This window comes from Nomia melanderi, chromosome 11 (assembly GCF_051020985.1).
Source record: "Nomia melanderi isolate GNS246 chromosome 11, iyNomMela1, whole genome shotgun sequence".
Lineage (NCBI taxonomy): Eukaryota > Metazoa > Arthropoda > Insecta > Hymenoptera > Halictidae > Nomia > Nomia melanderi.
In genome coordinates, this window is record NC_135009.1 from 13,107,959 (window position 1) to 13,134,045 (window position 26,087).

Genomic DNA, 26,087 nt, shown 5'->3' on the forward strand with positions numbered 1-26,087 from the left:
CGTCGACGGATAAGCATAATCGAACGAACGTACACGAATCGTTAGAGCAAGGCCCGCTGCTTCCTTCGAGCTTCCAACCCTTGCTTCGACTCGAGTCTTAGTTGCAAGCCAACAACCCCCTGAAAACCTTTCGCGTACGACTCAGAAATAGTCCACTGGATAGACAATTCCGCTGCCCCTAGAGTTCACCCTTTCACGAACGATGCATTCAGGCGTCCTCTCCCCAGGCCAGCCCCCCCCCACGCCCGACCGGAACCTCGGACACCTCTTTCTTCCCGAAGCAACCCCCGTCCGCGCTAATTAATTCTGGACCACGTTGACAGGCGGCGGTGGCACAAGTTCAGCCACCCCGGGAGCAATAGTAAACGAGTGGGGCTAAACAGAAAACAGCGTCGCGCGTTGGAGGGGAGGAATCGGGTCTCGCGAGCCGCCGCGACCCCCCGGGCCATAAAATTCCACGTTCGGCCGGAGACCGCATAGCGGGAAGCCTCCGAACCCCCACTACTCAGCCGCCTTCTACTCCTCGGGTGGAGTAGAATCTCGACCTACGCTCAGTTCAGGTGTTGCGGCCGCTTCCGGCCAAACATTCGCAGACGATCCGTGAATTCGCGGCGGAAGCGAGCCGGCGAGGGGCGGACGGTGACGGAAAGCGAAGGAGACGCGGGTGTCGCGACGGAACGAAAGAGAAGTTTGGGCGTATGCGGCCGCCCTCTCCGTTTCACCTTCGGAGCCTCGTTTCACCCTTCCGCCGGAGCACCCTCTCCGTTCGCCGTTCTCCCTCTTTCTTCATCTTTTCACCGCGGGTATCTCTGTCCCGCCCGTTGCCTCCGTCTCGCTCGTCCACCCCCGTGAAATCGACGTTGCGCGTTTATCGAACGACTGCGCGCGCACCGATAACGGGGATGGGGCGTGCGAAGTGTTGGTTGGTCGCAGAGGAGGCGGCGGTGGACGAACGCACGTAAACGGACACGGACGGCTGGAAAACGAGCGAGCCGTGCGAGCGAGCGAGCGAGCGAGCGTGCGAGCGACGACGGGGACGTCGACGAAGACCACGACCACGACGACGAGGACGGTGACGACGACGACGACGACGACGACGACGACGACGACGACGGCGGCGGCGGACACGGGAGCTAGCCAACCACCAGACGCGAACCGGAGCTCTCGCCGCGCGAGCCGCGCACACGGTGTGCCAACGCTTTTCCCTCCGGCTGTTCTCTCGTTCTGGCGAACGCCGCTCTCTCGTCCCCCTCGGTTGCCTTCGTTGTCAACAAACCCGCCGATCCTCGCGTGTGTGTCCGCGGAGCGTGCACGCACCGTCGGCCCACGTTTACCCTGCGCGAGCTGGCGAAAGGGTGGAGGAGGACGCGCTGGCAGGCCGCGGTGGAGTCGCAGCCGCGAGACGGTGCAGTTGATCGGAAGAAGGGGTGGTAAACAAAAGGGAGGACCTTCGACGCGCCGCCGTGACGAGTGACGGATAGTGAGCGGATTACTCCGTTGTTCCGCGGTTGTGCGGGCTACGAAGCAACAAAATCGCCTCTGGCCGAGATTCGTCCGGAATATATTGACCAGTGATCGCAACAGTGCCATCGGTAGTGCATCGGGAGTGTGCTGTCGCAACGGAGGCTGGTTTCCGGGGAGTCGTAAGGAGCGGAGGATTAGAGTTGTCCCTCGAGTAAACGAGGAGCGAACCGAGGAGAGAGAGAGAGTCCAAGGAGAGAAGAGAGAGAGAAAAAGAGAGAGAGAATATCCTATCGAGTGTTGCCGTATTTTCGTTCACCTGGTTCGTCCTCCCTCCGAGTGGCGGAGGGCGGTGAAGGCATCGATCGCTCGCCATTTTGCCCGAGCACCGACATCTTCTCCACGCATCGGCGACATTTTCCCCTCGTGGCTGGCCGCCGCGGACGAGACGCTTCTCGCGGATCGACGGGGGCGGGCGATTTTCGTGATCGGCTCGCTTCTCGCGGTTCGCTGGTCCCCGCGTGGATCGTTCGCTTATTGATCAACGGCTGACGGCGACGGGGAGAAGATTTCCCTGTCGAGGAGTGGCCGCGCGTCGATCGCGTCGAGGGAACGTTCGTTGATCGGGCAAGAATCAGAGAAGACAGAGGAAGGAAGGAGGACCGCCGCGGCCGTAGAACGAGGAGGAGGAGGCGGAGGAGCAGGTAAAGGGGGAGGAAGGCTCGTTCAGGTCGAAGTTAGAAGTCAGCAGGCTGGGAGGTCGGCTGAGCGAGGTGGTGGGTCCCGTCGTGGAGGAGGCCATCGAGCCAGGGGATGCGACCCCGCTGACGGGACCCCCGAGGGAGTCCTCGGTTCCTCGAGCACCCCCGCCGCCACCGCAGCGCGTCACCACACCGAGTCCGCCGAGACCTCCGCCCACTACGTCCCAGCAAGCCCAGAATCCGGGTCATCAGGCCCAGGAGTCCACCTCGGACGCCCAGAATCCGGGCCACCAGGCCCAGAAGCCCTCGGGCCATCAGGCCCAATCCAACCCCGGCCAGCAGACCCAGAATCCAGGCCACCAGACCCAGAACCCCGGACAACAGTCCGCGAATCCTGCTCATCAGACGCAGAACCCCGGTCATCAGGAGAAGGATCATCAGCAGGTGAGCCAGGGACAGCAAACGCAGAATCCTGGTCATCCAGCTCCGGTGAGTCGCCAGGCGAGCCAGAATCCTACTCACCAGGCGACCCAGACGCAGCAATCTTCGTTGCAGCAGCAACACTCTCAATCTCAGCAGCAGCAGCAGCAGCAGCAGCAGGAGCATCGTTCCAGCAGCATGGGTACCGTGTTGTCGTTCAGCCCGCGTGACAGGCGCAGCTCGGTGTTCCCGCCAGCGGGGCACCAGCACCCCGCCGATTTCACGTTGAACAATTTTAATTACGAACAGCTGAACAACGCGAAGAACCGCGAGAACAAGAGCAGCGTCGCTACGGTGGCGCCGGCGCCGCCCACGGGTCACCCGCCTACGAACAATAACTCGTTACAGAACAATAATATCAATTTGAACAATAACGATAACGCGAGGATCATCTCCGAGAAGAATGCGCTCGAGAAGAACCTGAAGAAGCACTCGTTGTTCATAAACGCGCTCTCGTGGAAGCGGTTCAGCACCGCGAACAACAACAAGAAGAAGTTCGACAACAAGAAGAACACCTTGTTCAGGCAGCCACTCGATAATATACCCATCGTCGACCAAAATAAGAACATACAGACGCCCCAGGTGAGCGAGTCTTCCGTACGCTATAGGACGGTTAACGAAATCAATGCATCGGTCGTATGTCCCTCGATTATTCGATTACCTCGGGCAGGCTCCACCGAACTCGTTTATCCGAACTGCTCGATCGTTCGAATCGTCTTGGTCTCGATTTGTTCGGGTAATCGAGCTTCCGCTGTACTCTCGTTTCTCCTACCGTTCGAAAACCCCCATGAAACTCGAAAGTAATCGCGAATGTTACTTCACTCGTAACTAATTCTACACCAATCGCTTCCTATATATACGAAGAAATCCGAATTTCAAAGTACAACCAAATTCTTTGCGTTTTCCGCTGCGGACAGATGAAAATCCAGTTCCCCGACACACGTGTATCTAATCTCAGGTCCCCCCACGTGTCAAACGCCACGGCAGTGTCCCATTTTCGTCAAAGCCTCGAGCCACCGTCTTCAAAGTCCTACGCTGGCGACGTGAAAGGTGCTTTGACCCCGAGGCACGATCGAAAGCGTATATCGATCCCCCTCGTGTTTCCCTTCGCGTTTTTACAGGCACACGCGTGCCTCTAACCCTCGCGAGGAATTCTCGAGAAGCTACGCTAGCCCGGGCAGCGAGGCTTCGATTCTCGTCGGCGCGACCCGTCGAGGATTTCGAGGCGGAGTCTCGTTGACGGTTGATATCCTTCGAATATGTTAATTTGTAAATGTTCTATTGGCACAGACGAAGCCGCCCGCGTCGAACAACAATCATACAACGCACAACCCGACGTGCGAGAAGCTCGTGCAGAAGCCGCTGCCCCCCGGCCCAAGGAAAACTGTGATCCAAGCGTCGACTTCGGAATTGCTCAAGTGCCTCGGCGTCTTCCTTCACAGGAAGTGCACCCGTTTAAGAGACTTCCGGGTCAACGACGCCGTCATGTGGCTGAAAGCCGTCGACAAGAGTCTGCTGTTTCAAGGCTGGCAGGTGAGTTGCCCACCGTTTCCTAGATCAACGGGTCTCACCTGTGAACTTTCGGGTTCAACCGGAAAGAGGATAGCACTGTCTCGCGGCGCGACGTAATCGTAAACAAAATGTTTATCAGAGTTCACCGTATGGCAAAGTTTTCAGCAGATCGGCTGGTCGGCTCTACTTAACACTAGGTTTACGGGCATTTAGTGTACACTTCGTTCTATTATTCCTAAAAGAATTGCTCGTTTATTTAGATTGTGGAAACTGGAGATTCGATAGTAGGTAATTGGGGTACACGTCAGTGTGATCGCATCAAAATAATATTTCTGAAATCCAATATGCGTCAATTTGACGCGTTCCGTAAACCTAGTGTTAACCAGTTAATTGTGGAATTTGGTTGAAAAAACCTCTCGTTCTCGCAATAAAATCGAAAAATGGAGCATGAACTCGTCGAACGCAGGACGAATGCACGCAGAGTATATTTTAATGAAAGATCGAAGCGAAACAAAGAATTACATGTTTATTTGAAAAAATAAAGAATTCATCGCTGGAAGAGTTAGCATCGTGTCAAGCTTTACGATGACGTGTATACTCGTCAAACACAGTTACTGCTTAACGTGTGTCAGCCCTTTGCACTCGAATGTTCGATGGAAATATTCGGTTTTCGATGGGTTTCACAAGTCCACTTGAGAATAATTAATGAGGACGACACGTGAATTAAGCAGCAACTGTTTCAATTATACGGAGCTTATTATGAGTCGCTCGGCAGCCAATGTTCAGTCTATTTTTGATACTCTGATTGTAAATTTTAATGCAGTGAATAACATTCTTTCAGTTATTCAAGGATTCACTTTTTTCGTTTTTCCTACGTTAGAAACTTTTATAGCTTTTCATAGCTTCCGAATATGTTGTAGCAAAACGTTAACCGTCTGCAGACGAAGATCCTTTGAAACGCAGAAAACCAACAGACGAAGCTAAATTACAATTGCTTAAACAACAGAAAAAACAGAAACTACATTCTAATCTCTTGTTCGAGTAATTAAATCATTCAATTCTTTCCTACACTTAACTGGATAATCTCCCGAGCGACTCGTATACAACACTCATTTAGCTACGTCAAACGGCAACTCGAAGTGCAAAGGGCTGCACCATTCGATATCCCGAAGCCAACGAAGTTCCACGTTCGCACGAAAACCGATGTCACCGAAATTCATCCTGCAACTCTTAAACAGTCCTACATAGCTGATAAGGGAAGCATTCGCCGTTCGACTCACAGTCGACTGGTTCTTAATGTTTAACGAAGGAACAGCCCGCTGAACTTCGTCCAAACACTTTATCGGGACACGATAATGCTAGTCGACGGTAAAGATCGAACCGTCGCTCGACACATAGATTAATAATAAATTGACGAACGGTATTAGCGGTAGTTGGAGAGCAAGCAGCTGATGAGACGCGGACCCGTCCGCGTTCGATAACGGCCCGGTCAATTAACGATAACGCGATAATTAATATTTATCCTCCGCGATGTAGTCGGTATCCGATTAAGGCTTATCACCCGAGTACCCGTGATAGTAACTTAATTAACGGCGGATTCGCTTTGTTGACGGTGCGCTGCGCCGCGACGCGACGCGGCGCGATGCGACGCCGCCGCTGTTGCTCGTTGCATAACGATCACCGTGGAGCACGCCGGGAAACAAAAGTTCGCCAGACCGTTCTAATTGAAAGCGTGCTTCCGCCGGCCCGGAAAAAAATCGGCCCCGATCGTCGGCCGTCCATTTCTGAGTCGATGCACATCGGTCTAAAGTGGCGGGAGCCCGCTCTTACTTGTTAGGCGGAACGAGATCCGCACGCGTCGGGTACCGAACACCGTGAGCACCCTCGACTCCTCTCTCTTGTCGGACTCTTCCGCGCTGTATCGAGGGTGCAGCCACAGTCTGGCTAAAAAGTTTCGGCTCCGCGATCCGGCGGCTGCCTATGCAACGCGCCGCGAGAATATTCGGCCGCTCGTGTTTGATCGGTGATCAGTTTAGCTTCTTCAGCGTGTAGGATGATAATAGGTGCTCGAGGTTTTGTGTGGCTGAAGTTTTTTCGAGTTGACTCGATGGCAGGGAAGTTTACAGTTTAACGAAGTTGTGGCTGAGCTTTGTTATTGTTGCGTTGTCCTTATTGTGCAACGATTGCTCGCGACCGTTGCGAGGAGTTAGGTAATATTGCGCAAGGGCGAGAGGGAGCTTGGGTTGACAACTGCGGATTATTGGAATATGAGGAATCAAGTTCTTCGGTGTCTGAGTTTGTGGACCTGATTGGGTGCTTGTTTCATGGTGTTTGGGAAATTCGATTTTGTTTGTATACTTTTAGTCGTTGTGATACCAATTAGCTGGGATAATTGGTAACTTGGTATCAGTTGAAGAGTTAGTTATTTGTTATTTCTTTGTGATGTTGTCGTGACTTAGTAAGATAATTTACTGTAACTCATTAAGTTATAACTCGAGACTCCAATGGCTTAACGACTCGATAACTTAGTGACTCATTATAACTTAGCAACCTAGTACAACATAATAACTCTACAACTCACAGCACAACATCCCAAAAATCAACAAACCACCAAACAATTCCACTACATCCCCACACCAAACCATACTAATTCCTTAACTCTAATAATCTCTTCCATTACTTTCCCGTATAACCATAACTTAACATACCTCATCACAACTCATCAACCTCCAACAACATAACAACATAACAACTCTCAATACAACATCCCAGCAACCAACAAAACAAAAAAAATTTCCATTACTCATCCCCAACCAATCCTACATCTCCACACCAAACCCTAATTCCTTAACTCTAATAATCTCTTCCATTACTTTCCCATATACCCATAACTTAACATACCTCATCACCAACCTACTACACCATAACAGCTCCCAACACAACCCCGCAACAACCGACAAAACACCAGCAAGCAGTTCCATTACCATTCACCCTTCAATCCCGAATCCCAAGCTCACGCAAAATTCGCCTGACCATCGATCACGATCGGCCAATCGGACACGGTGCCCGATAAATACGTCATCCGACAACTGGGTGAACGGTCCCGAACTCTTGAGCGTCAGTGTATGCGCGGCGTCGCGGTGACCCGAGGGAATAACGCGGCTCGTAATGAGTGCCGCCGGGGGCGCGTTAGTCACAATATGTCACGAAGGGAATCAAGAGAGCCAGCGCGCCGCTACTTTTCGCGGAACGAACGAGACACCGGGTGTCTCCATTTACTCCCATCCATATGCCACTCGCCGGAACGATGAACCGAGCCGTCCTCGGCCGGTGCAGCGTGCACCGTGCGCCGTGCATGTGCGGGACGAAGGACGGCCATCGATCAAGCGCCCCGTATCGCGGTTTCCCTATGAATTTCGTTTCGATTCCGCCCGGCGAATTTCGCGTTTATGCTAATACCCGACGGGGCTGCGGCTTATGCAAATTACGCTCCTCCCCCGTCCCCGCCCGCGGCGCGATCGAACTCGAGAGCTCGCGTTTCCACCGAACAATAAAAAAAGAAGAGAAAGAGACGGCGACATCGATCCGACTCGGACATTCCGCTTTTTTTTTCTGGGTTAAGGTGAAATCGGTTTTATTATTTATAATTTCATTTCACGGCGGCTCGAGGCCGCCCGTTAATCATTCGCGGATTTTTAACGAGCTTTCGCCGTTCTAAGCCTTCGGAGCAGCCGGATTTATGTGTCAAGCCGTTAAACGACGAGAGACGAGCACGACGGACGACGAGCGACCAGGAACGGGGGAACCGATTTTATTCGAACGATCATGTTACTCGCGACTTTGCTGGTGTGAACGTGTTGACTGGCGGGTTCGCCGGGAATATTCAACAGTTGAAACTAATTAACGAGGAAGCGCGTGGATTTGGAGAGAGTTGTATAGGTTATAATTCTGCTCCGTCAAGACGATACAAAGATTTGATGGACTAAAAATGAAGAGGACTAAGTTTACAGAATCCATCAGTTTGACGAGTGTTTTAAACATTTAGCAGCAGTCGGAGTCATTGCAATTGTGCGAATGCACTATACTAGTTCGGAAGCTTCAATATTCGCGATATAAATAATTACAGTGCCAATTATGCGCAGAACAAACGTCCGTGAATCTGGTGTTAAAGGGTTTCCATGGTTTCGTCAACGTCCTCGAACGTTCCGATTACTGGCAATGATTCCTCGAACCGTCTCGGGGGCGGGTGTCGCGGCGTGTCGTCGAAAAAAGTTCCCCGTGACACGGGTAGACTCTGACCTTATTTCTCGGCCGGGAGTTTTCCGGGAATCGGAAGCTGGCAACTCCCTCGGCCACTTCAAACATTCAGCGGCGTTTACGTCATCCGAAATCCCTTGCGAGAGATGGCGTAATCCGTCGACTATAATGAATATCTCGACGGATTGTGATCAAGAGCCGACCAGATATATCCCTGGGACCACATCGATTCGTCTTCTGCCCCTTTCATCCGGGGGATCCTGATGCGCCTCGAGTCTCGCAGCGATCAGTAGTGGATGTCTCTATTGGATCAGACTCGTCCTTCTTACGTCGGGCGGCTCGATTCGAGGGATGTCCCTGAGAGACCTCGAGATTTACAATGCTCGCGTGGTCTGGCGTAAGTAAGTAACCGTTTCGAGCTCCGGATTTATCCTGGCGCCTCGAGGAACAAGCGATCTCGAATTTTCGTCGCGAAACAATCGCCGGAAACGAAGCAGGCGCGGCGAATTTGCCGCTATTGTTCCAACGACGCGAATTTTCGCGACCGTTCGGCACACAATTATGTGCTCGTCTGCGTTTTGTCGCCTTTAGGCCGCGTCGTGTCGACTTTAGGTTGCGCTTGTCGCCTTTAAATCGTGTTGCGTCGCTTTTAGGTTGCGTTTGTTGCGCTCGAATCGCCTTGTGTCGCGTTTAGGTCGTATTGTGCTGAGTTTTGATGCGTTGTGTCGCGTTTAGATCGCGTTGTATCGACTTTAGATTGCGCTTGTCGCCTTTAAATCGTGTTGCGTCGCTGTTAGGTTGCGTTTGTTGCGCTCGAATCGCCTTGTGTCGCGTTTAGGTCGTATTGTGCTGGGTTTCGATGCGTTGTGTCGCCTTCAGATCGCGTTGTATCGACTTCAGATTGCGTTTGTCGCCTTTAAATCGTGTTGTATCGCTTTCAGATTGCGTTTGTTGCGCTCGAATGGCGTTGTGTCGCGTTTAGATCATACTACGCCGTGTTTCGATGCGTCGTATCGCCTTCAGATCGGTTGTCCTCTACTTAAATGCATTCCATCGTCTTCAGATCGCATTGAACTGTACTTAAATGCGTCGCATCGCCTTCAGATCGTATTGTATCGAGTTCAAATCCCATTCATTACATTCTAATCGCGCTATATCCCTCGCAAACTACGTTCCTTCTGTTCAAATCCCGTCGAATCGCCTTTATGCGTCGCGTCACCTTCATTTCTCGTTGTACCGTGTTTACAAGCGTTGCATCGCCTTCCGACGCCGTCGCGTCGCGTTTAGTCACGTCGTGCCGCCGTCAGACAGCTTTTTGTCGCGTCTAGACCTCGCTGTTCCCCCAATCGACGCGCGATTACGATTAGCGACGCCCACGCGCGATCCCTTTCGCGGTTCCTTTCCGTTCGAGGCCACGAAGGTCATTATCGATCATCCAGTTTACGAGCCGTCACTCGGCCCGGCGCTCTGTTACTTTTCGCGGAAGCCGCGGCGCGTTGAGTCGTTCCGCCCACGAAAACGATATTTACTCGCCGCGGGGACCGTTCGCTGACGATCGCGCGGATCGATATCACGTGGCGTCAGCCGGGTAGTTACGCAAACGATCCCGCTCGTTCCCTTCTCGCCGTGCACTTCCAGGAATCGCTCTTTTAACCCGGCGATTTCAGCTTACTCGCGGAATTCATACTTTCGATTGACCTCGGCTCGAAGGATCATTCCCCGTTAGTCACGAACGACGAAAACGGCTCTTCCCGTGAAAATGGGAAGCAGTCGTGAAACGAAGCATGCGATCGTTCCTATTGGTTACTTACAAATCACACGTACGATCGTTTGAAACACTCTAATCTACGGAGGGTGAGGGACGATTTCCCACGATGATAAGCGCTCGAGGGTCCAGCGATAAAACTACCCCCAGACGAACTCGTGGAAGGGTTCCCCTTATCTCGAAACGCAGAAAATCGACTGCTAACGATACTGGATTATGCAGCGCCCTTTGAATACCGAACGAACTCATTGAAACCCTTATCGCCGCTCGGCGAACCTAAAAGATGAGGCAGTCAACGTGAATACTGTATATTATTATCCCTCGAAGTATTACTATTGCAATTACTACTAGTTTACAGCTATTTTTCATCGAAGTGATTCATATTTATCAGAACTCACAATGAAACTCCTATAATTAGAATCACTCGCGTCACCCAATCTAATCGCGACTTCGTTTGCTCGTTTCTTGTTTGTTTACCACTCGGCTGTCCGTATTTATATCCTCGACGTCGAGTCATTTCCAGGCCCACGTCCATTAGAATCGCGACATTTCGCTCCGGAATCGGTCGCGACCCGCGACAAACATCGATCCTCGTTCCCAAGACCGTCCACAACGCTCGCGCGATACGAATCGGCGGCGTTCGAGCGCGTTTCGTCCTCGAGACACGGTTTCCCGCGCCGGTGCGCATAAATCAGAAAGCGAACGCGCGATTTGTCATTCCGCGAGATCGATCCTGTCGCGGCGGCGACGGGACAGCGATCGACGTGGATTCCGATGCGATCGGGGGAAAGGGAGAAAGTGAATTCTCGTCGGGGCGGAGTAAAAAATGGATCCGACGTGGCCGAGGCTTTCAGCGAGCGGCGGCAAGTTGAATTTCTTTCGATCAGCGAACGCTGTTTCGGAAGATTCCTCGCGACGTCCTTTTTCCGCGAGGAGAGATCTTGTTTCCTTTTTCTCCTTGATGGAGGAGCGTGTCGCGAATGATCGGCGGATGACGCAGCGCGATCACATAGCGATACACGTATGTGTGTGTGTGTGTGTCGTGCGCTCTCGTGACGATCGATGTTTCGTACATCGCATAAATTTAATTTAACTTTATAATCCAATTTATCGCGGTAAGCGGAGATGCGAGTCCCTTTTGTGCAAGGTGGTTGCAAATAGATGGAGGTGATATGGATAATCTGTTTAATAGAAATGTACAACGTGCAGTTGAAAGTATTTTTTTTGTTTTAACGAGTTTCAGGGTTTCTAGGGAGTATAAGATTATATCTGAGAACGTAATGGTGACGTAGAAGTTTTCGAGATTTTCGGAAATTTTGTTTGTATTTTAGAAAGACGGTGTATTGGGATTGTTGGAATGTAACGATGGAGCAGTTTTGGAATGAATTCTGGTTAGGTTGAAATTAATGTATGGGAGATATTAATGTATAATATGCAGAGGATATTAATATATGGCATGTAGTAAATATTACTATATGATATATAGTAAATATTACTATATAATATATGATAAATATTAATATATAAAATATAGTAAATATTACTGTATAATATATAGTAAATAGTAATATATAAAATATAGTAAATATTACTATATGATATATAGTAAATATTAATATATACCATATAGTAAACCATATAGTATACTATATACTAAATATTACCATAATTTCACTTAATTACCACTTAAAATATAATATATACGAGACACAGGTATACAAAACAAAATCTAAAATCCAGTAGCGCGATTTCTACGATATTCCAGTATGTCCTGGTAACAGGACACCCTGTCAGCGAAAGCCAGCACCGTGTATACTCGTGGTCTGACAGAGGGTGAAGCGACACAAGGGGTGGCAGCCGCGGTGTCCGCACGCGCGTGTGTTTATTCGTCTGGGCGAATGCACTATGTCGGTAAATATAAACGATACCGCCCGGCTCGCGCTGTCAAAGGATCTCTCCAGCGATCACCGGCAGAGTTACCCTGTTCTTCAACCACAAATCCTGCTAGCCCTTACCCTTAACGCGAACCACTCGACGCAAGAGTTCTCGGCTTGATTCAATTTACGGCCGAGTTTCGCGTCCTCCTCGGAAGATGAACATCCTCGTGAATTTAATAAAGCTTGTCCTTAGGGCTGCGGAACTCGATCCCTTGTGCACCGGTGAATTTCACTGAAAACTCAACTTTCGTTCCCAATGGCGCACGCTCTGCGGAATTCTGGATGACTGGGATAACTTTGTCCCCTTAAGCCTGACACTCCCGAGTCATTCTTTGAAACGAGAAGTGAAACAAAATACATCATTTAAGAAAAAAAGTATAAGAATGATATTCTATTGAACAATAATTGATCTTTCCAGAATGTCATTCAAATCGATTAGTCAAAGACAATGCAGGAAATGTAATATGATAGCTTCGTAAACATTCTCTTTGGTAATATAAAGATTAATCATTTCGTTGTATGGTTCATGATAATAAGCAACGAACTATTCCTTCGCAGCGAGGACTAATTAAAACAATTACCAATTGTCTAACATCGAAATCTTTCTGTATGCTGTTATCATTTCATATCTACATCTACAACTGCACCATTTTTGCTATATTACGTCTATATCCTCAATTACGTTACTATATTGTATCTATATTTAACACTAGAACTACCGAGCACTGAAATTGAATTTTGAAACTGCTCTATAGAAACTTCAAGAGTGCATCTATGGAGACTTAAATTGATTCATTATTCAATTTGCGTATTGCCAAATTTCTTCAATAACTCCCAGAGATCTGCTATTTTTAATAATCGCGAAAAGAAATCTGTAGTTCTAGTGTTACTATATCACAAGCATATTCACAATTAACATTCCTATACTATGTCTAACTCTACGACACCATTATAACTATATCTACATTCAAAACCATACAATCACCACACTAAACGTATCCTCACAACCACGCCATATCACATCTTCACTCGCAATCGCTCTAAACCATATCTAAATCCGCAAGAACGTTATCACAGTGCAACATCCCTCGTACGCACTCGTCTATTTTCAATGAATCGTCAAGCGCCGGTCACCGTCAGCCACCGCGCCAGTCAACTCATTAACAAATCAACCGAGCAGTCGCGCTTCACGCCGCGCGACCGCCTCGACACAATTTTCCGTCGCCCAGTTCAGCCCCCATGCGGCACTAATTCGCCCACGGGTTGCACGTACGCGTCCTGCATTTTCTTTCCTCCTTTTTCCCTTTCTTCGCCGGCAGAAATTGGAGCGCGGGGTTAATTATAAACAACGGATAGAAATCGATCGGGGTCGGCGGGAGGAGTGATGCTGCGGAAAATACGCTGCACCCTGTGCCGATCGCCGAGAGGGGTTCGAGCGTGTCGGGTCACGTGCGCGGAGCGGCAACGCCGCCGCGCGAGAACCACCCCTCGCCCGAGTGTGGAAATATGCGGGGGACTCGGCAGGGTACGTTCACCCTACGTCGTCGGTTTTAATTGCGAAGGGGAGACGACCTCTTCCGCGGACCCCAAAGCTCATCGCGCTCGGAAGACGTTACCGGGTAGGGATTGCTTAAAAAAAATTGCGCCCCGTCGACGGTTTATCGAGACTTGGGGTGCACTTTTGAGCAGGGCTGCTGGGGGGACGTTCGCGGATCCTTAGGGGATTGAATTTGTTTAGGAGACGCTTCAGACGTTCCTGCGTTGAGATTCGCTCTGGCTTTCCGCTTCCATTTCGAACGTGATTCGGCAGGTTTGTTAGGTGCGCCTCTTTGTGAAGGTGTTTGTAAAATAGATTATATTATTATGTTGTTTTTAATGTTATTAGCAAGGATGTATGAGGAACTATTTTCTTAAGTGGATTTTATATGAAATATAATAACAGTTATCGAGACAAAAGCGCAGAAGAAATTCAGAGTGCGAAGGGTTGAGGCTAAAGTAAACAGGAATTTGAGTTCTTTGTAAAGTTGGGGCGAGATTGTTGAGATTCGGAATAAACATTCTGAAGCGAGCAATTTAACGCGTCCGTTTTAGTGTTAATGGTTGGACGGTGACAAGGTTCTTAATTCTAAGGTTTTTAGGGTTAGATTGGTAACGTTTTGATATTTGGATATTCACAAGGGTTTTGATGGTTAATGAAGGTTTGACGTTGAAATGCTGTTTGACGAAGTGAACTTCAGCTTCTTTGATCCCCACTTTAGTGCTCTAATTTCCCCGAATTTCCTTTTACTTTTCACAAAGTTAATTACCGTCGAAGCACTAATTTTATCTTTTCACTCGGCGCTACCGACACTTAATTACTTATCACGAAAATCGCGATCTTGAAAGTGGATGTCAATTCCGGTTTCCGCTTTTCAAATTTTAATATAATTAGCTCTAACTTCTAATTCTTCCGAACTCCTACATACTTCATAAAATCAGTCTTGTCAATAATCCCTTTAAACATTAAAAAAACAACGAGAAACCATGCTAATAAGACGTTCATTCGAAACAGCATAAACGTCAGGCTCTCCGTCGCGCTGAACTGGAAATTTTCATCGCGAAAGTTTCGGTGCTCGATCAATCGGGACCGCGATGAATTATTAAGAGGCCAGCAGCTACGTTACGTAAAACATTATCCGATCGATTCGTCGCCGTCCGATTGAATCGCCTGCCAAATTGGTAGCCGCGAGACGCGAGAATAGTCCGCCGTAAACATGGCGGCCGGCCGCGTCCCGTGGGCCGTCGGCGAAGCGAACGTGCTGCGCGCGCCCTGCCCGCAACTTTCCTCTCCGAGTTTCTTCTCGGGTTGCCAGCAAGTTCGCGACGCCTCGCGGGGAGACAATCCCCGGCATAATTGCCGGCGATTCGCCGCGACTTTGACGCAAGTGGGGCAATCAGATGCCCTGAATAATTTTCCGCCGCCGCTTTTCCTCACGGACATCGCTTAATTCGACGTCGAGCGCCGCGCATAACAACGACGGACACTTAGGCGGTGGCCGTAATAGCGGAATGCCTTCTGAAAAATTCAGTTCCCCCCGGAGGAATTTCAAATCTTCGAGCTTCCGGCTGCGAGACGCCGCACTTCCGCTGGACGAGACGTGGACCGTGACATTAACACATTGCGCGCCGACCAATTTTCGGAAAATTGAATTGCGCGACGGCGATTTTCAGTGGGATTAACTTATACCACTGTCTATAGAGAAACTCACTATAGAAACTCACTGTCTATATATTACAATTCTCTGGTTTTCAAACCATAACTCCTACAATCTACACGAACGAACACACTTTCTAGGAACAATGGAGTAAAGTGTAGAAGTCTATCCTTTAATTGCGAATCCTACGTTCATGTAACATTTTAGATATGCATAACACAAATCCAAAGTAAAATTTACAAAGTCGAATTCCTTACTCTCTTTCGTAAGTTAGAAATTTTGGTTTAATCGATGTTGAAAAATGTATCAACATAATCATCGACGCTCGCGTTTTAAGTAGCTGAAATTTAGCCAGCGTTCAGTGTGTTAAAGATACCGATTCCTCGTTTCGAACGTTCGTCAATCGCGTATGTCCTTCTTAGAACCGGACCTTGAGAACACGAGGACTACCGAGAACTTTCGACGAATCCTCGCGTCCGCGTCCGACATTTTTCTCGCCCATTCGCGGCCAGTTCGGCCGCAAGGTTGCGCGCTCCGTGAAATCACGGTGACACGGGTTTCCGCGCGCGACGCATCGAATCGATCGAACACGTGCTCAAATCTAATCAGTCAACGGCGAAACGCGCGCTCGTCCTAGAAACACACGCCCGCGGCTGCCGTGTCGATGACGTCCACGGATTTCGCGTGCACCCCGGACGCCCGGATCGATCGGCGAAAATAACCGGCGAATCAAATCCTCCGTGACCGAACACGTTCCAAGCGGGAAGGAAATTGATGGCGAATTAAAGGAGAGCCACGTGTTCCTCGATCACTTATTCATTTTACTCTACTTTTCAAACGTTTTCGAATTTAAACGGTGAAAATCTTGATTGATCCTTTTCTTAATAGAATTCTATCGAATTTCTGATGTGTATTTCGTGGATTTAGTATCTGTTCATTAATATCTGATTAATCGCTTTGGAAAATGAAACTTGTTTTTTAATAGAGAGGTTGGTTCTCTAGAAATGATTTTAATGAAATTCATACGATAATATTAGTTTGCATTCCTCGATCACTTATTCATTTTACTCTGCTTTTCAAACGTTTCCAAATTTAACTCTTTGCGGACGAATGTCGATATTTCGAGATTAAATGTCCATATTTGGAAAAGTAAGTCGCAAACGAATGATTCAGTTACTCAAATAGCAAGAGATCAGCGTATGATTTCCTTTCTTTCTATTATTTTAGCAATCGATATATAATAATTTAACTTCGGGTGCTGGAGGTTTCGTATATTTCGAAGAATCTTCGTTCGCAAAGGGTTAAACAGTGAAAATCTTGATTAACCCTACTTTTAATAGAATTCTATCGAATTTCTGATGTTTCTTTCATGGATTTAGTATCTGTTCATTAATATTTGATTAATCTCTTTGGAAAATGAAACTTGTTTATTGATAGAGCTGTTAATTATCTAAAACTGTTTTTAATGAAATTCTGATTGATTGATATTTTGATATTTTAATAGACGTAATTTCTTCAGTTTGAAAAATGTAATTTCTCATTCTCGTAATCTAACGCTAAACCTATCCAACACGTGAATTGACTTTTTCACTCGCTATCGAGACTTCAATTGATTCATAATTCAGTTTTAGTATTGCCAAATCAATTTCTTGAGTAATTTCTCAGAGAAATATCTGTTACCTTTTTAATAATTGCAAGAAGAACACATCAGGCATGGATCATTTTGATCTGTCCGGTAGGTTTACCGTTAAATAACAAAATAGGTGCATGCCAAGCAATTTGACAGCTCGGTAATTGCAATGCGAGCGATACTAGTTCTATTCCTCGGATTCAGGGTATCTAGAATGTCCCCTGAATCAGAACGTTAGGTAACGAAGTTTGATCGGCTCTAACTCGGTCCGGATCCGCCGCGACAGCGCTTCCCTCCGCGAATTACGTAATTCCTCTTTCTCCAGCCTCCTGAAATCGTTGCCAAGTCTCGGGGATGCGGTTCTGCGAATTTCTATCCGAAAGAAAGGACGTTTATCTGTTTATTATCTGCGAGGAATCTGACGACGATAGATGACGATAAAATCGAGTGAAATGCCAGTGATAGAACGCAAAAATAGGTCGACGAACCGATCATCCTCATTGGCATGTACAATACTAGATGACCAGAGCTACCAAATTGCTCGGATGCAATTACAACAATAAAATTCATGTCGAACAAAAACATTTAACCCTTTGTACTCGAGAATATTTGTTTACAACTAACATAAAGAAATATCTTGCATAAATTAAGTAACTATTTTATTTCGATGTTCCATGCGTTGATGCATTATATAAATATTTAATATTGATTTCTAAATTTTATCATTTTCATGAGTCAAATCAAATGGCGACTGAAAGGCGCCTCTCGAGTGCAAAGGGTTAATAACATGATTAATTAGATAATGGTGTAACATTAGCACTTCGATAATAAGTTGGTAATAATTATTTTTAGAATCATTTGTCATTGTTATGGAAGAATAATTATTAATATACAAAACAGTCAGAATTCTCATCGCAGTTAACATATTAATAAAAATTTGACATTGAAATGCCAACTGTTTAACAAACTCTTAAACTTCAGCTTCTTCGATCTTCCTTTAGCTCCCTAATTCCACCGAATAAACCGTATTCATAAACAATAATATAAAATAGTAAGTATTAATATACAAAACAGTCAGAATTCTCATCGCAGTTAACATATTAATAAAAATTTGACATTGAAATGCCAACTATTTAATAAAACCATAAACTTCAGCTTCTTCCTTCTTCGCATATTTCTCTAATTTCACCGAACAATCCACATTCATAAACAACAACCCAACATCAGAACGATCAATTACATTTCAAAGCGAATCATTTAATCGTTCCACAAGAACCAACCCCGAAATCGTCGTCCGAAAAGAGCGAACCGAACGCAAAGGGTGGTCGAATCATCCCCACCGGCGCGTCGCGTGACGTCTTATCAGCATCGACCCGATCGACGTCTGACGTCCGAGGAACGGCCGTGCTCGAGAGGCTGACACTCGACCTGTTCGTCAAACGTCGAACCTACGAGCAACACGTGGACCGTTTAACGGGAACCGTTAATCCGCCGCGTCTAGACGAGGAAGAGAGCTTGAACGTCATTGCGGCCGAATCCCGTTAAGGTGAATCCGTACCTGGCGGAATTGTTTACCGCGGCCGTGGCGCACGTGACGCGGCGCGCGCCGCTCGGAGAACGCGTGCAAGACAACCGGCTATCTTGTTTCCCGGTTTAACGGGAAGCCAAGCAACGCGGACCGCGGATCCCGCGGGCTCCGCCGGGAAGGATGATCGCGTACGCGTGCACCGGACACGTGATCGGCCAGCGGAATTGCGGACGAGGCACGCGACGACGGAATCGATGCGTGATTCATCGGCGGACTGCGGAACTCCGTGAATTCGTTTCTGTAATCGGGAAAATGGGATTACGGCGGCTCATGTGGTATTTTCCTGGGGAATATTGTAAGACTGTGGGCGATTTGCATGTTTCGTGTATGGCGCGTTATGAGTAATTATGCGATGTATTTCGGAAGTCGTTGCGGTTAGGTGTAGGAAGAGATTGAGGGGATTAACTTGAAACACATTGCGTACCGGCTAATTTTCGGGAAATTGAATTGTGATGGCAAATTTCAGTGAGGTCAACTTATATCACTATACATAGAGAAACTCAGATATCATATTGTTGTGTAATATATTTTAAATAGAGAGCCAATTCGAATGAAATTTTATATTTTTCTCAATGCTGTGGTGATTAGCGAAGTTGCATGGCTAAGTGTCTTCATATAAAAACGAGATTTCTCGTTGCCGCTACGCAATGTGTTAAGATTTAATTTCGCAGGTGCGTTTGTTAATCGTTGATAATGTAAAAGAAAGCATTCTATGCTCTGTCTATGTCTAGATTTAGTATACGTACAAATTGCTGACGAGAACAATGTTTCATTTGAACTTAACGCAACTCAATGGCACTTATGTTTGTTAAAGCATATTAGAAATGTTCGCTTCGTGTCAGACTGGCGATGACAATTTTAAACTGAATTTGAGAGATCTAACTGTTATTTATTATTTTTAAAGACAAATTAAATATTACCTTCCTACTATCAATCGTTAACCTTTGGAGTAAACGTAGCCGTGGATCAACCCTTTGCACTCGAGAGGCGACTCTCCGTCATTCGATTTGATATAACAAAATTACAAAGTGCTGTATGTAATATTAAGTTTTCCATAATGCATCAATACGTGAAATATTCATATAAATATCTTCGTTCCTTAATTTAATGTCGACGAATGTCGACATTCCGGCGAGATGAAAGTTTCGTATTTAGAAAACTAAGTCGCGGACGAATGATTTAATTACTCGAACAGCAAGAGATCACTACGTAGTTTCCTTTTCTTACATTTAATTAACCAATCGGCGATAATTCAGCTTCATCTGCTGAATTTGTATACTTCAAAGAACCTCCGTCGTTCCATTAAGCATGAAATTTCTTTCTTTTCCTAATTACCACAGCATTGAAAAAAAAATTTAATTCGAATTGATTATCTATTTAAAATATATTACACAACAATGTGATATCTGAGTTTCTCTATGTACAGTGATATAAATTGACCTCACTGAAAATTTCCACAATTCAGTTTTCTGAAAATCAGCCGGTACGCAACGCATTAACAATGAAGTAGTTCGATAGTTTCGAAATACATCATAAGGCAAAGAATTCACAACGTAAATTCAACGGACTCGATCTCACCGAAATCCTTCATCAAACATTAGAAGACCTGTACCGGTAAAGTAGAGCATGGACCAGCTCCATCGGTACAAGCCACCCCTGCGCTCCTGAGCGAATCGGAGCCCGGCCACGGGGACCGTGCGCGTTGAATTCAATTAGAAACGGTCGGATGTTCGGTAAGCTTCTGAAAAACGCGGTTGCAGAAGGGTACAGGCCGCTCACCCCGAGCGAATATCGACCGGACGTATATACACGACACGCGGCCTCTCTATCTCTCCATTGGTCTCCCTCGTAGAGGCTTTAACTAACCGCGGCGTTACACACCTGACGGGAAACCGGGCCTCCGTGAACCGGCCAAGACACGTGGAAACCCCACGGACGTATCGGCACATGCCTGAGCGAGGACTTTATTTAAAAATAAAAGCGGGGCTCCTTTGCGGCCGTTTTCCCTCTGCCGATAACGCGCAATTAACATCGGCCAGCTATTATCTGTCCTGGAAAACAGAAATAGAACGCCGCTAATAATACGAGCGACGTGTTTCGTAACTTCCCTCGGCTCCTCTTGTTCCTTTATCTACCACCGGGGCGGTTTCTGATCATCGGATCATCCCTCTCCTCCCACGTTCGCCGGCGGTATTCTCGTTTCAACGATTTCTATTCGAAGGCGCGTCTTCTTCTTTCGCGGAGCGCACGGAGAGTGTGGGAACCGATGACGAACGTTGCGAGGCGGTAGAAATGTCGCTGGCGTTTCTTATGGCGAACTGTGTAGGACTGCGTTAACCCTTTGGGGGAGATTCTTTGGAATATAAAGAAGCAGCAGGTGAAGCTTATGTGTGAATTGATTAATTAATTTGCAGTCGAGAGGCGCCTTGTAGTCGCCATTTGGTTTGATACAAGAAGATTGTAAAATTGGAAATTCCGTAGCATATTGAACGATCCATTTCAGTATAATAAAATAGAAAAGTTAAAGAAGTAACCATTTTAAACGAACAATTACAAGAACATTGTAAAGTTGGAAATTCAATATTAAATTTTGTGTGATGTACGGATACATGCAATATCGAATAAAATATTTCTCTCAATTTATGCAAGGTATTTCTTTGTGTCGTAAAAAGTATCAGTGATACTTCATCAGAAAATGAATATTTGTTGAGAAAAATGTTCTCGAGTGCAAAGGTTAACCAGTTAACTGCGTTTGACGAGTATACACGTCTTGAAGCTTGAAATGCTACTAATTCTTTCAACGATAAATTTCTGAGTTTTCTAAATTTAATTTTCTTAATTTTCGTAATCCATCTTTAGTTTGCTTTAGTTCATGTTCTTATTTTATTGCGCGTATAAGAGATTTTCGAAAGTAAATTCCACGGTTAACAGGTTGATAGAAGGAAACTGCGTGCTGATATGGTGTTTGAGTAATTGAATTATTTGTTTGGAATTTTGTTTTTGAATGTGATCTCAGCTTGCTGAAATGTTGATGTGTAGTTAGGGGTTGAGGAAGGATGTTTTATTTTTACGCGGCTGATACTGGGGTTGCTTGTGGAGGAGAAAGGGCTCGGAACTTTGGAAGTAGATAGTATTGACGAAGATTTATGAAGCACGAGTAAAATTGATTGTTCTTGAAGTTATTGGCAATTTTCTGGTTGGTTGTAGTGTTGGGTTCACTTGCGTCGAACCTGTTAACTCCGGTTTTAGGTTTTCGAGTGTTAGTGTTGAAACGTTTAACTAGAATTCTTCGTTATTCTTTAGTTTGCTAGGAGGGGTTAATTATAGTATGTAAATAATTACTTCGCTGTTTGTTCTAGTAATATTTACCTTGTAACTTGGATGTAACGAGGATTTCTTGTTTCTTACAGTTTACGCATTTCAATTGGGAAGTAAACCTGTGATCGTATAAGTTTAAGATATATTCAAACTAGGGAAATATTCCGATACTAGATTTACGTCGATCCGACGGAAATTGTATATTTAACACACTGTTTCCTAACAACTCAAGTCCATTTTCATTGATGCAATTATGCAGAATATAATTCTCTGCTTTCGACACACTAATTTCCGTCTACTACAATATTATACATGATCTTATCATTTCACTATACAAAATCAAACGACTGAGAGCCACCTCTCGAGTGCAAAGGGTCGAGCCTCTCCATGCTTCTTCCAATTCCCACCTAGATTCCCATATACCCTGCAAATTCAATAATTCCTCGTCGCCTCTAACGCGTCGCGCTACGTGCGACCAACGTTTCATCGGAGAGTCGACGTCCCTAGATGTATTCCTGGACGTCCCGGTCGGATCGCGGCGCGTTCATCCGTGCGGACGCTGTATACCGTGTAATCCGCGTGAAAAAAGGCGGCGCGGCGGTTAACGAGGGTGGACGCGTGCACGCCGATGCAACAATCGGCCAGCGAAATTCCTCGCAGGCTGGAGAACGTATCGGGAGCATCGATCCTCCCGGGTCATCGCGGGCTCTCGCCGTCAACGCAGCCACGCGTGTAAGAAACCGCCGCCGATCGAGAAAAGGCTGGCCTATAATCGAACGCCGTGCGTTTTAATTACCACAAAAGCATTCGTCTTAATTGGACGACGCTTCGGGGCCGCTCGGAGGATCAAAGTCTGCGCTTCGACGGCGGAACCTCGCTTTCGGTACGCTGGGTCAATTAATTTTTCAAGTACACCAGAGTTTGCCCACTGGGATTGTGGGTTTTGATTAATATAGTACTTCTGGATGCTCGGGTACCAATCAGAACTTGATATACCTTCGAGATGCTGACTTCATTAGTAAAGTGTTCGAGAATGTTGGAACACGAAACTATGGAATAGTTGTATCAGTGTGTAAATTAAGGAGGATGCTATTAGAGAGTCAATATCTTTAGAAAAGTATCTTTTCATACTTTGAAAGCAGTAGTATTGTTCAGTGTTTCTTATTGGATAGTTGAAGTTCGAATGTGTTGCGAGTTGCATCGAGCAAGAGGTAACTTTGCTCTGGAAAACCCAGATGTCTAATTTGTGGAGTACTGTAGTGGCAGATTAGTTTCTATTTTACTTTCCTCGCTTCTCGGTCTACTCCGTGAGCCATTCGGAAGCGAGCTAGCAGCGGGAATGGCAGATATTTTCCAGAATTCTAGTGGCATCGTCGGTGATCACTGCAAAGTTGCAAGATAGGAACCGCTGGGCCGCCGTTCTCTACGTTCCTACGAATCCCGGCGACTCGGGGAACACGCTCGCCCACTTAACCTGGTCCGGGCACCTACTAATCGAATGAGAGAGGGCGTGTCCGGGTGCAAATTAGGTGTGCACGCGAGATAAGTGGGTGAAACGCAGCGGCGATGGACGCGGCCGCCGGTAGAGTCCTTTGTGCTCGCGTTAAAGCGGACACCGCTAAACGGCGTGACCCGCTGGAGCGCTGCAATTTCCGTTTTTCTCCGTATAGTGGGGAGGTTCGTGAAATTCTTGACATTATTAACGAGTAAATTGACCGTCGACTATGCGTGGCTAATTTTTCTGGCTGCCAAATCGATTTAACCAGGCCGCCGGGGAACTTTGTTTCGGGAGTCCCTCGTGGAGAGGGATCGCCTAATGTGTATTAAAATACAAAAATTAGCAAAATGGGTACTTTCAAAATGGCTTCAGATATTTGACACTTTTGATGTACCGCTAACTTTCCTGGAGAAAAATCGATAACTGGAAAAGTATGAGCGAAACAAAAGAATGCTCCACATGAAAGTTGCAAGGTGTAGAGCCGAACATATGGTGGTTATATTTTATTTACATTATGGGGATATTATGACGTGTTCTAAATGGCAATGGATATTTCGCATTTCGATTACGACGTTATGTAAATAGAGAAACGGAGTTTATTTGCGCAAAATGTTTACGTTTTTACTATACAGTTATGAATAGTTAAATTTAACCCTTTGTACTCGATAGACGCCTCTCAGTCACTCAATTCGATATAGTAAAATCATAAAATCTCAAAATGTTAAAATAAAATACCTCTGATTCCTAATTTATGTATATTTTCCTAGCAATTTACTTTCAAAGAATGTCATCCATATTGCACCGAGGAACATAGAAAATTTTTAATGCAGAACTTTCGAGTGCAAAGGGTTAAAACAAATGAGTATACTCGCGAGACACGGTTAACGAACTACATATTCATTGCCGCACGCGTTGAAACGTGGCATTGAACCGTGTCCCACCGGTGGTGCACGCCGCGTGAAACCGTGGCCCGCGTCCTAATTCGCTAATGACTCGGAGGACTCGGTTTCTGGAGCAAGGTGACCGGACAGAGGCCGATAAAGGATGGGCAGGCGTCAGAAGCGCGGAACAACGCCCACCGCGGGCGGGGGAAGTCGGTCCCGGACGTTGGTTCTCTCTTTAGAAATCTCCCTCTCGATCGGTCGATCGTTCGACATTCGTTCGAGACTTCGAGGACACGGCCGCAATTGTCCGAGCCTCGAACGGACGTGCGGCCGCCCACGTTAAACGCGAAACGAAACGGGCCGGGACAGGAATTTCCCGGTTCTCGCGAGTGAATTCGAGCGACGGTGAAAGGACGCGTGTCGGGGGGGTGGCGGCGGAGGCGGCGGGAGGCGGTTTCCAATGAAAGGAAGACCCTGGTGCAATCGATGCATCGACCGCGGTCGCGCGCCGTCGACAATGCCGATTCCAATTTCGCAAGCGTGGCACGTAACGCGACACCGCGCGTGAATCATCCCTTTCTGCCCGGCAACGTCCGACTGTTAGACAAGAAGAAGCACTTCGGTTCACCTGAATGCACCCGGGACTACCCTGCACGCGCGCATATGTGCTCCCCCTCGGCAGGAATGCGCCCGAGTCGTCTTTCTCCGCGGAATTCGATTTTCGTTTGGGTCTTCTTTGAAGTTTCCGGGAGTCCTGTGTCGGCCGATGCCAGCTGTGACGTGGCACGTTCGGGAATCGTCTATAATGGACACGGTTCATGAATAGGAACTTTGGAGACTTATGGGGAAACATATTGGATCGAGGATTATTATCATATCATTGCAGAGTTACGATAGACAGTTGTTTTTCCTAATGGACGCTAGGAATGCATGTTCTGATGATAGGAACAGGTGCAATATTACGTGGCACGTTCGAGAATCGTCTATAATGGACACGGTTCATGAATAGGAACTTTGGAGACTTATGGGGAAACATATTGGATCGAGGATTATTATCATATCATTGCAGAGTTACGATAGACAGTTGTTTTTTCTAATGGAAACTATAAACGTATGTTCCGATGATAGGAGCAGGTGTAATAGTACGAGCTGAAAAGAGTTTACTGGGATGTAGTTGGACGTTGATCTAGTTAGACGAGTGGGGATGATACGATATTCTAAGAGTGGTAATTTTCTCAACAGGACGTCGCGTTCATGAATCCCGCCAACGTTGTGTTCGTCTACATGCTGGTGAGGGAGCTCGTCGACGGCGACGAGGCGTCCGAGAAGGAGCTCCAGGCGACAGTGCTGACGTGCCTGTATCTGAGCTACAGCTACATGGGCAACGAGATCAGCTACCCGCTGAAGCCGTTCCTCATCGAGGACAACAAAGACAAGTTCTGGGACAGGTGCCTGCTGATCGTGAACCGACTGAGCGCCGAGATGTTGCGGATCAACAGCGAGCCTGGATTCTTCACCGAGATCTTCACCGAGCTGAAGGTACTATCCTCGACCACCCCCTAACATCCGTAGCCTATCGAACGATCCCTTTCAGTATAATAAAATAGACGTAAAGTTAGAGAACTAACCATTGAAACGAACGAAATGATTGAACAGGCCTACGGTACCGGAAGTCGAAGTAGTTTGCCTGGTAGCGGCCTCGAGCGGAGCCTCGTCGTCTCCGGAGTCGCGGTACCCACCAAGGCGGCTTGACGGAGCTACACACACCTGCTGGTGCGCATCGCCAGGCACGGCTGCGACGTCACGACACTCTGACGACGGCCGTCACGACGAGGAGGAGCTGCCCTCGCAGCTTGACCCCA

At 47.1% G+C, this 26,087-nt stretch overlaps 1 protein-coding gene across 1 annotated transcript; it reads left to right on the forward strand.

Moving 5' to 3' along the window:
- Positions 1–544: 544 nt before the first annotated feature.
- Positions 545–26,028, forward strand: Cdk5alpha (Cdk5 activator-like protein). The gene is made up of 4 exons (XM_031985193.2): positions 545–3,224; positions 3,933–4,175; positions 25,468–25,764; positions 25,882–26,028. Exons 1-4 carry the CDS (start codon positions 2,781–2,783, stop codon positions 25,975–25,977), a joined length of 1,080 nt encoding a protein of 359 aa, XP_031841053.1. The 5' UTR covers positions 545–2,780; the 3' UTR covers positions 25,978–26,028.
- Positions 26,029–26,087: the final 59 nt, after the last annotated feature.

Coding starts and splice junctions, on each gene's coding strand:
- Cdk5alpha (XM_031985193.2), top strand. CDS start 2,781: ATGGGTACCGTGTTGTCGTTCAGCCCGCGTGACAGGCGCAGCTCGGTG. Junction 3,225..3,932: donor AGAACATACAGACGCCCCAG/GTGAGCGAGTCT, acceptor CTATTGGCACAG/ACGAAGCCGCCCGCGTCGAA. Junction 4,176..25,467: donor TGCTGTTTCAAGGCTGGCAG/GTGAGTTGCCCA, acceptor TTTTCTCAACAG/GACGTCGCGTTCATGAATCC.